The sequence below is a fragment of the Melanotaenia boesemani genome, chromosome 1, assembly GCF_017639745.1.
Source record: "Melanotaenia boesemani isolate fMelBoe1 chromosome 1, fMelBoe1.pri, whole genome shotgun sequence".
Taxonomy (NCBI): domain Eukaryota; kingdom Metazoa; phylum Chordata; class Actinopteri; order Atheriniformes; family Melanotaeniidae; genus Melanotaenia; species Melanotaenia boesemani.
The window spans coordinates 3,413,934-3,425,349 of record NC_055682.1 but is presented as its reverse complement, the minus strand read 5'-3'; the positions used below and the strand labels follow the sequence as shown (position 1 = coordinate 3,425,349).

Here is an 11,416-nt window from a genome sequence, read left to right as displayed (position 1 = left end):
GCGTCAATGTTTAATTATTTTCTATGGCAGGCCTGTATGGAGCTACAATAAGTACAAATATCGCTACATACCTGGGACTTACAATCTACTATCTAAAAAGGCCCAAAGTTAAGATGGAACCATAATTTTATTCCACTTATAATAATAATAATAATAATAATAATAATAATAATAATAATAAAAACAAGAATCTCAACCAAGTGACATATCTGAATGCAGTTATGCTGACTGTGTCGTATACTTAATATGTTCATGTGTAGCATGCTTCTTAGTCAAAAAAGGGCCTTAAAAAACAGGTAAATAAATTTGTAGGGCACGGCAATATGGCCAATAATGCAGCAACATGTTTTGGTTTTTATCGTGATACACAATATTTACGTTAAACTATACAATATAAAAAAATGTAAACTCAGTTTACACTAAATATTTGTTAAAATTTGATTGCCTATACTTAGGATGGCACCTGGGGATCCAATCAGATTTTAGGGGTGGCCCCTCTTGCCTCACCCTGACACTGATGAAAACTACTTCAAAAATTCTGACAATTTTCTCATTAATGTTTCTGATTTAGTCTCTTAAGATTATAAAAGGATCTTACAATTCGGTTTGGTTTTAAAATTCTGATTTATTGTCTTGAAATTTCTATATATCATTTCAGGATTTGACATAGTGGCTCGAAATTCTATGAAAACGTACCGATTTCACTTGGGAAGAAAAAAAAATATATATATATTTTTAAAAGCTATCTTTATGAATTATCAGAAAATTAAAATGATTCCGTTTTATTCTGAACTTTCGCAATAATTTAAAACAATGGAAAATGGTTTCTGAATGAACGAGACATGGATGAGTAGGAGGCATCTGTGGCTGATTAGTTGTCATCCATCAAATAAAACCTCAACAGAAACTGCAGAGCAGGCGGGAAACAACACTTTAGTCTTTTAAACTGCAGTGGAAAATAAGTTTCAGTATTTATTGAAAGTAAGCAATAAATAATACTGTGATAAAAATAGTTTATAAGTACTCAGACTGTACATCATTGTTACAAGATCAGAAGATTCAACAGGAAGAGCAGAAATAAAAACAGCAACACGATTTGTGCAGAAATGACTAAACCACAAAAACAACAAAACATTTCTACTAGACGCTTCAGCTACATGAAGGGAAAAACTTTGGTTCCTCCTGAAGCTGGAACCTGTGTTGTGAGAGCAGACGGGACATTCAGAGAACAGAGAGGAGCTTTAGCTCTGAAACTAGAACCGACGAGACGACGTGGATGAGCAACAATAAATAAGAATAGATGAGAAAGGAGTTAAGAAATAATAAGGCTTGATATGAAATCTTCATACAAAGTGTTTTTATAAAAGGTGTGTGGGTGGATCGCACCGCCTTGGAGGTTATCAGTGACTGCAGCGGGGATCTGCTGAGGCCTCGGTGAAGTTGGTCCATCGAAGGAGTTCTCACACATTGGACTCGTTGGTACGTCTAAAGTCCACGTGTACAAGCGAGTCCTCCAGAGGTGAGGAAGGTTTGATTTTCTTAAAGGGATATGTGAGTGTCAAACAGGTATATGGAGTAGTTTTCACATGCAAGGTCAACCACAGAGAACCTGGAAGTCGGATTTCTCTTGCATCCGGAAGTAGCCCTCTGCTGCTGTTATATGGCTTTAATTCTTTAGGTTTCATTTTGGTATAAAAGATATGAAAAATATAGAAGGAAAACTCTTCGTTTCACATGATATCTGTCATTATGGTCACCCGGGTGAGTCACAGTGTCGAGCAGTTTGTGAAACTGAGTCTGGAAACTCCAGCAATATGTCCGATATTCACACGTCTGTTGACCTAAGAGCTCCATTTACACAAAATCACCAGGAATAAGCTACACAAACTACAACAGTTAAACAGATGGAGGGGAAGGAGTGGGCAAAAGTTATGAATTAAGTTATATCAAAGTCAGCATAAATTCAATGATTAGAGAAAGAAAACATACATCTGGTCAATAAAATCAGGATTATAAAAAACATTAGATAAAATGTCTGTTGGTAGAAACTCCAGACAAACAAACATTCAGCTTCAAACTGTGGAGAATCTTTTTTTTATAAAAGTGGGTTGATTAAGAGGGATAGAGGCAAAATAGGTTACATAGAAGTCCTAAAATCAATTAAATGTCCCATTGGTTGACATAAATATCATAAAAATGTAGATCAAGCTAGAAAGTCTCCGCTGGGGATACTGAGATTGGTGAGTGAGCGTCCTTGCAAGTCATTTCAGTTCATCATCCTGGTCTTAAACGCAGGGAACTCCCCTTCATCCTCTGACCAGCGGTTACCTATAGAAATAATGAGGATAAACTGAGAAGGGAAGACAGAAAGAAAGAGAGAGATCACCAGACACAGGAGAGGAAGCAGGACAGAAGCCAGGATTGGGTGGATAGATGGACAGATGGAGGGGGAGGAACAGAAAAAGAGAGGCGTAAAACGTGCGTTATTAAAGCAGAAACCTGCAGAAGAAAGCAGCTTTGTGCTGTGAGTGTCTCCGGTTTGAGTCTGCTGATCTTACCGTTGTGTTAACAAGAGTAGGTCCTGACTGTGGCCGTGTCCAGCCTCTGTATAGACTGACCTCCTGTGTATCCGTGTGGCAGAAATCACATGCAGAGACATGCCGTTAGTCACAGCATCATCAACTAACTGCACAGCAGCAAAGCCATTCAGGAGGAATTAACAGCAGGAGGACTAAACAGCCAATCAGAGAGCCTCTTACTGGAGAAAGCAGCAGCATACGCACATACAAGCATACACACTCTTCCATCTGCTTACCGTCCATCGGACTCCTCTTTGGCTGCGTGGAGGGAGACGCCGCGCTGCTCGTCACCCGGAAGTTCGGGGGCAGCGTGTCCGACGCGCCCAGAGACATCCCCCGCACGTCTTTGGGCCGGAACTTCTTTCTCCACGAGGGCGCACGCCGGAAGTTCTTATCATCATCCTGGAAGAGAGGAAGACGAGGATGAAGAGCTCTCACACATTTCTCAGTCAGTTTGAGCAGCTGGGTGGACATGAGTCTGTTTCTAACCTCCTCCATCCTCCGGTCCGTGCCGATGGCCAGCAGACTGTTGTATTCTCGCTCCAGAGCTGCTCGGGCCTGCAGACGATAAATATACATACAGCAAATAAAATAAGAATACACGCGCAGGTTAAAGACATACAATTAAATAAAAAGAACACAATACACAGAATACAAGAGTAAAAAAACAAACTAGAAAAAGACTAACAGAATAAAATAAGTGCATAAAATTAACAAAAAAATAAATAAATAAATGAAAAAATAGGATCATATAATGAAAAATAAAAAAAAATAAAAAATACATAACATAAATAATAAAATAAAAACGTTAATAATAAAAATTTATGTATAAATAATTTAAATGTAAACAGGGTTAGGGTTAGGGCGTGTACCTGTGTGTGTGAGTGTGTACCTGTGCGTTTGTGTACCTGTGTTTGTGTGGGTGTACCTGTGTGTGTGTGTACCTGTGTTTGTGTGGGTGTACCTGTGTGTGTGTGTGTGTACCTGTGCTTGGGTGTACCTGTGTTTGTGTGGGTGTACCTGTGTGTGTGTGTACCTGTGTGTACCTGTGTTTGTGTGTGTGTACCTGTGTGTGTGTGTACCTGTGTGTACCTGTGTTTGTGTGTGTACCTGTGCGTGTGTGTACCTGTGTGTGGGTGTACCTGTATGTACCTGTGTTTGTGTGTGTGTACCTGTGTGTGTGTACCTGTATGTACCTGTGTTTGTGTGGGTGTAGCTGTGTTTGTGTGTACCTGTGTGTTTGTGTGTGTGTACCTGTGTTTGTGTGTGTGTACCTGTGTGTGTGTGTACCTGTATGTACCTGTGTTTGTGTGGGTGTAGCTGTGTTTGTGTGTACCTGTGTGTTTGTGTGTGTGTACCTGTGTGTGTGTGTGTACCTGTATGTACCTGTGTTTGTGTGGGTGTACCTGTGCGTGTGTGTACCTGTGTGTTTGTGTGTGTGTACCTGTGTGTTCTGAGTGGGGATCTGCAGCAGCAGGGCCAGGGTGTTGTGATCGAAGGTTTCGTCCAGGGAGAGCAGCGCTCCGTGAACTCCGCTCTCATAAAGGTTGTTGCTGTACTCTTTGAGCCCGATGGCCTGAACCCAGCTGATCACACGCTCGTTACTCCACACCAGCACGTCTGGAACGAGAGCAACGTCATTAAAAAATAAATAAAAATAAATAAAGGTGATAACAGGGTCCAGCTGATTTGTGCTGTTTACCTTTCAGCTCCAGCTGAGCCTCCTCTCTCCTCCTCTCCAACTCCTTCCGGTCGTAGTTGAGTCTCCTCAGACACATCACGCCACACTGAAAACTGTTCCTGGAGAAAACAAACAAACCCTTTTCTGTTTACATGTACGGAGCTAGCAGAGGGACATTAGTTCTGTAACTTCTCCATATTTGAGACTCTAACAAGTACAGGTATAAAATAAATCTTAATGAACAGATTAATTCTGCAAGTGTGAAAATACAAGTCAGTTTTACAAGTAGGAACATTTAATAAAGTCTGGATGTGCAGCATGCTGCAGGGCTGGGAGCATTGGTGAGACTCATTAAGCCTAATTAATCCATCAGTGTTGTTTTACCTGTGGAAACTGTCCACCATCTTCAGCTGTCCTCTGAGGTCTTTCTTGGTGAGGTGGTCGAGCATGCGCGCGTCCACCAGCGACTCCATGAAGTAGGAGCGGTACTGCGGCAAACCCAGGCTGGGCAGCCACTCGTTACCCACCCACTCGTGGTTCATGTCTCCGTACGCCAGCGTCTACGGGCCGAGAAGAGAACCTGTTCACTCTAAACTCCACCAGGATGCCACATCAGATGCAAAAGAGTTCCCAACATATTTAACATCAGAATTTAACACCTAAGAAGTCATTTTGTACAGAAGCCTTTAACACGATCATAATACTATCTATAATAGTCTATAATACTATCTGTAATACTATCTATAATAGTCTATAATACTGTCTGTAATACTATCTATAATAGTCTATAATACTGTCTGTAATACTATCTATAATAGTCTATAATACTGTCTGTAATACTATCTGTGTTTTTATCAAAGTCGCTCAGTTTTTGCCTTTTTTAAAATATTCTTGCGTCTGTGTGGATGTTTCAGAAACAGCATTTTCAGGAATTAGTTAAAATTCATCATCTTCATTTGTTTTTATTGATTCTCTTATTTTAAGGACAATTTACAAAAATAATCCAAATTTCAGACTGATCCTCCTCATTTCGATTCTATTTATTTATTTTTATTGTTTAATTCTATGTTTTACAAATGATTTTACATTTTTATTAATTGATTTTATGATTTTATTGCTGGCTTCATGTTTTTACTAGTTATACATTTTAGTGTATAACAGTATTGTTGTTATGCTTTTGTGGTTCAGTCTTAGTTGTACTTGTGAACTTTATTTTTTGCCATCACTCTGTGGCTTCAGCTGGGGTTAAAGCCCAAAACAAGTTTCTACTAGTGGGACAATAAAGTTGATCTTGAATTTATAACTTGATTTGCTGCATCATGCAAACAGATGTCTTGACTGCATTATTAAAATCGGTTTTCATAACTTTTTAAGCTTAAAGCAAACATTTTGAACTGAGTTTGTTACCTGTGAAATTCCAATAAAGTCAACGTAAAACTGATAAATATAAATCTGAAAATATAAAAACAGCCAAAAAAAAAAAAAAAAAAAAAAGCCGATAAATAAGAGCGAGAAACTGATAAATGTTTTCATTTTAAAATTGAGATTTTATATTTAGAATTTCCCTACAGACAAGTTATTTTTAAAAGGGAAAACTTATTTCAAAAGGAGTTTTTCTCATTTTCTAATTATTTGCATCTTTTAAATTCAAACGCAGGGGCGTGGCCATCTGACAGGAAGCAGCAGCATCAGTTAACGGATCGTTGTGCCACCAAACATCCTCACAGCAGCGCTGGAGTTTTCCAGATGTTCCAGACGTTTGCCATGTGAGCACACGGAAAAGATCTCCGGCAGAGATTTTCCAGCCAGGTTCCCTGAACATCATCCCAGCGGGAGATGATGTGAATGTAGCCGCGAGGCTTCCAGCGTGTTGATAAGAGTTACAGCTTCATGTTCCTCTGCTGATACAAGCTGAAATACAGCTGAAAGCGTGTTATGGATTTCATGATCGTCTGAAGGGAGCCTTTTCCAACGTATGTCCACATGGTGCTCCAGACAGTCACACAACCCCCATCTAACACCTCTGGTGGAAAATCTCATGTGGACAGAAATAGTGGAAAAAGTCTGGATCAAACCGTCCACAACTCTTCATTTACAGAACAACATGGCGAAAAATAAAGTTGCAGGTTTCAGTATGAGATCTATGAATAAGAGGTTTTATTATCTGGAGCTCATAAAGTAAAGATGATCTTTCTCTCTGAAATCATTGCTAAGAACAGCAATAATGCTCGAGCCTTGTTCGTTACCGTTACGGGATAACTAATCCTTCTGGGTCAGTAACCCCAGAACTTCTATCCAGCTGGGCCTGGAATGAGTTTGCTTCTTTCCTTACTGAAAAAAGTTCAGAAAATCAGGCAGTCATTGCTTCCAGGGACAGGACATACATTCCTGTGTCCACTCAGAGGAGACATAAACATCATGACACGTTTCTCTTGAGTCAGTCCTAAAAACCTGGATGAGCTCATTGGCCACCTGAAAACCACCACTTGCTGTCTTGACGCCATGCCAACTGCGTTTTTTAAGAATGCTTTAGGATGCATGGCCTCAGATATTTTAAACACGTCTCTGCTTTCAGGCGTCTTCCCTCAGACACTAAAAACAGCCGTCATCAAGCCACTACTGAAACATAAAAACTTATACTCGTGCAGCTACAGGCCGATATCAAACCTCCCCTTTCTTAGTCAGACTATAGAAAAAGCCGCTTTCAGGAGCTACACAACTTCCTGACACTTAACGACTGCTCCGATGTCGACCAGTCAGGTTGTCGGCCACATCACAGCACCGAGATGCTCTAGTTAAGGTCTTTAATGACATCTGCCCGAGCACAGATAGAAGAAACATTTCAGTCCTGGTTCTACTAGATCTACCAGAACATCTCACTTTCTGGCACTGCAATTAACTGGTCTGAGTCCTGTTTAAAGACAGGGACTACTTTGTGTCTATAGGTAACTATAAATCTGAGTGAACCAAAATAACCTTTGGAGTTCCCCAAGGCTCCATCCTGGGGCCCCTGCTGTTCAACATCTACATGTTGCCACTCGTTCACATTATGGAAACAACTAAATATGTTACCACAGTCATGCTGATGACACACAGATCTACATAACCATATCACCAGGAGACTGCAGTCCGATCCAGACTCTGATCACCTGCATCGATCAGATTAAAGATCGGATGTGCCAGAACTTCCTTCAGTTAAGTAAAGACAAAACTGAAATAATAAATTTTGGAGCCAAAGAAAAAAGATTAAGAATCAGTGATATTAAAAACCAACTAAGAAGCCAGAAACCTGGGAGTAGTCCTGGACTCAGACCTGGATTTTAGCAGTTATATTAAGACAGCTGTGAAGTCGGCCTGTTACCACTTAAAGAACATCTGGAGGATTAAAGGACTGATGACTCAGCAGGATTCAGAAAAACTGGTCCATGCATTGATCTTTAGTAGACTGGACTACTGTAACGCTGTCCTCACAGGTCTCCCTAAAAAGTCCATCAGACACCTGCAGTTAGTCCAGAACGCTGCAGCTCCAGTCCTCACTAAGACCAGGAAAGTAGATCCTAGAACTCCAGTCCTCACCAAGACCAGGAAAGTAGATCCTAGAACTCTAGTCCTCACTAAGACCAGGAAAGTAGATCCTAGAACTCTAGTCCTCACTAAGAGCAGGAAAGTAGGTCCTAGAACTCCAGTCCTCACTAAGACCAGGAAAGCAGATCCTAGAACTCCAGCCCTCACTAAGACCAGGAAAGTAGATCCTAGAACTCCAGTCTTCACTAAGAACAGGAAAGTAGATCCTAGAACTCCAGTTCTCACTAAGACCAGGAAAGTAGATCCTAGAACTCCAGTCTTCACTAAGACCAGGAAAGTAGATCCTAGAACTCCAGTCCTCATTAAGACCAGGAAAGTAGATCCTAGAACTCCAGTCCTCATTAAGACCAGGAAAGTAGATCCTAGAACTCTAGTCCTCAGATCTTTACATGGGCTTTGTGCCTGTCAAAGAACTGACTTCAACATCCTGCTGTTAGTTTACAAAGACCTGAATGGTTTAGGACCAGAATCCATTCAGGATCTTCTGGTTCATTTATGTATTTGATTTATTTCTCCTTTATTTAACCAGATAAAAAACTCATTGAGATTAGAAACCTTTTTTTCAAGAGTGACATGGCCAAGAAAGGCGACACAACCACAAAACCACAATTTACCACATAACAGAAATCAACTTTCAAAGCACAAGGAGTAACACGTAAAGCAAAGGTAGCAGCCAACATCAGGTAAATGAAATGCAGCGTGGGTTATGGACCAACCAGATCATCAGGGCCGGGTCTACTTTCTGTTCCCAGAGTCAGAACTAAACGTGGAGAGGCAGCGTTCAGCCTTTATGCTCCTCACATGTGGAACAAACTCCCAGAGAACTGCAGGTCTGCTGACTCAGCAGTTTTACTTCAAGGTTAAAAACTTTATTTGCTGCCTTTTATCAGAACCACTATTAATTCCTCACACAAGTAATTTTACTTTTTGTATTTTATCTTATTCTATTTCAGCTTTTTTCTATTGTTTAGTTTCTTTTAAAGTTTGTTTATGAAGTACTTTTAGGCTTCTTCATGTTTGATGTAAACCACTCTGAACTGTGATAAATAAACCGGCCTTGTCTTCATTTACATATAAGAGATGCAAATACAAACAGCTGGAAAATAAATATTCTATGAAATATACAGCAGGTCTGTGAAGTAAATTTATAGATATTTGTCAGTCTTTACATGATACATAATTTTATGACCATAATTTTATTTCCTGAGTAGGTGTTTTATTTATCTGTTTACATAATTATTTATAATTGATTTCTAAAAAACAAACTAATAATTTCTGCTCCTTGTTTTTGACCATGAAACTAACAACAACACATACAAAGTTTGACTGAGACCGATGAGACAACTCCTGGTGAAATAAAGGTCTAATCAAATATTCAAGAGGTTTTGCAGATCCTTAGTGAATCATTCTGAATATGCTAGAGAATAAAAGTGAGTTTTGGTGAGTTTATGGGGGATGTGTGCAAACCTGGGCCCAGCTACCCTCGTCATCCTCCTGGTGTTAGCATGGTTAGAGTGAGCATGGTGAGAAGAACAGAAAGGCGAGGGGTTAGTTAGGCAGCAGAGCTGTTAGAGACGCTTCAGGTGGAAAATAGAAAGTAAATAAACGGTGAGTAAAGATTAAAAAAACAGAAGATAACAGAAGATAAAACATGTAGATGAAATACACAGATAAATTATTGCAATGAAAACATTTCTTCATGATAAAGTAGGGCTGAGCGATTAATCGATAAATCAAATTTTCTGTTTGTTTATTTTTATGAAAATCTGGATTTTTTTCTTCTTTTATATGCACCACAAACTGCATCGTAGGGCTTCCATAGTTAGCGGCAAACTCAGCGCTCCCTCCGCACCAGATCGGTGTTTGTCTGAAAGCTCTAACAGAATTACAGCGAAGTGAGACATCACTCACGTCTGTAACATTCTCTACGAGATGCAGACGACAACTTCAGCTCACAAACTCTGGTTAAGAGACGACCTACATCAGGGGAAGTATTTCCACAGTGGACCTGTGTGACAGAGGTCTGCAACATTTACCATCCAGAGAGCCATTTTTTCCCCAGCCATCCAAATTAAACTTGTGGGACATTTTTGAAGAACCCCACTTTTATTTCTATTTTTAAGTATTAAAATAATAAAAAAGAACATAAACTTTTGCAAAAAGAGAATATACAGACTTTCTTATATATATATATACATATATACACACACACACACATACAGACGTGGACAAAATTGTTGGTACCCTTCGGTTAATGAAAGAAAAAGTCACAATGGTCACAGAAATAACTTGAATATGACAAAAGTAATAATAAATAAAAATTCTATGAAATTGAAACAATGAAAGTCAGACGTTGCTTTTCAACTATGCCTCAACAGAATTATTTAAAAAATAAACTCATGAAACAGGCCTGGACAAAAATGATGGTATAACTTAATATTTTGCTGCACAACCTTATGAGGCATTAACTGCAATCAAACAATTCCTGTAGCTGTCAATGAGACTTCTGCACCTCTCAGCAGGTGTTTTGGCCCCTCCTCATAAGCAAACTGCTCCAGTTGTCTCAGGTTTGAAAGGAGCCTTTTCCAGACGTCATGTTTCAGCTCCTTCCGAAAATGCTCAATAGGATTTAGGTCAGGGCTCATAGAAGGCCAGTTTAGGATAGTCCAATGTTTTCCTCTTTGCCATTCTTGGTGTTTTTAGCTGTGTTTTGGCTCATTGTCCTGTTGCAAGACTCATGACCTGCGACTGAGACCAAGGTTTCTGACACTGGCCAGCACATTTCTCTCTAGAATCCCTTGATAGTCTTGAGATTTCATTGTACCTGCACAGATTCAAGACACCCTGTGCTAGATGCAGCAAAGCAGCCCCAGAACATAACAGAACCTCCTCCATGTTTCACAGTAGGGACGGTGTTCTTTTCTTCAAATGCTTCATTTTTCCGTCTGTAAACATAGAGCTGATGTGCCTTGGCAAAAAGTTCCATTTCTGTCTCATCTGTCCATTGGACATTCTCCCAGAAGCTTTGTGGCTTGTCAACATGTAGTTTGGCAAATTCCAGTCTGGATTTTTATGATTTGTTTTCAACAATGGTGTCCTCCTTGGTCATCTCCCATTAAGTCCACTTTGGCTCAAACAACGACGGATGGTGCGATCTGACACTGATGTTCCTTCAGCTTGAATTCACCTTTAATCTCTATAGAAGTTTTTCTGGGCTCTTTTGTTACCAGTCGCATTATCCGTCTCTTTGATTTGTCATCAATTTTCTTCCTGCAGCCACGTCCAGGGAGGTTGGCTACAGTCCCATGGATCTTAAATTTCTGAATAATATGTGCAGCTGTAGCCAGAGGAACACCAAGCTGCTTGGAGATGGTCTTATAGCCTTTACCTTTAACATGCTTGTCTATAATTTTCTTTTTAATCTCCTGAGACAACTCTTTCCTTTGCTTCCTCTGGTCCATGTTGAGTGTGGTACACACCATGTCACCTAACAGCACAGTGACTACCTGTAGCCTATATATAGGCCCACTGACTGGTTACAAGCTTGTAGACACCTGTGATGCTAATTAGC

The 11,416-nt window shown here is 39.9% G+C and overlaps 1 protein-coding gene across 17 annotated transcripts in view; it reads right to left on the bottom strand.

The window, feature by feature from the left end:
• Positions 1-947: 947 nt before the first annotated feature.
• Positions 948-11,416, bottom strand: part of ppfia1 (PTPRF interacting protein alpha 1) — a 67,586-nt gene continuing 57,117 nt past the window's right edge. For 6 of the 17 annotated variants that reach the window (XM_041979536.1, XM_041979591.1, XM_041979627.1 and 3 more), the window contains 7 exons: positions 9,313-9,339; positions 4,645-4,820; positions 4,282-4,379; positions 4,024-4,199; positions 3,069-3,137; positions 2,816-2,981; positions 948-2,328 (listed from right to left, as the gene is read on the bottom strand). In XM_041979536.1, coding sequence (XP_041835470.1) covers positions 2,267-2,328; positions 2,816-2,981; positions 3,069-3,137; positions 4,024-4,199; positions 4,282-4,379; positions 4,645-4,820; positions 9,313-9,339 — 774 coding nt within the window. In that variant the 3' untranslated portion in view covers positions 948-2,266. Of the gene's footprint in view, positions 2,351-2,558; positions 2,622-2,815; positions 2,982-3,068; positions 3,138-4,023; positions 4,200-4,281; positions 4,380-4,644; positions 4,821-9,312; positions 9,340-11,416 lie in introns of all 17 variants that reach the window. The other 11 variants (XM_041979551.1, XM_041979600.1, XM_041979608.1 and 8 more) reach the window with 4 other exon arrangements.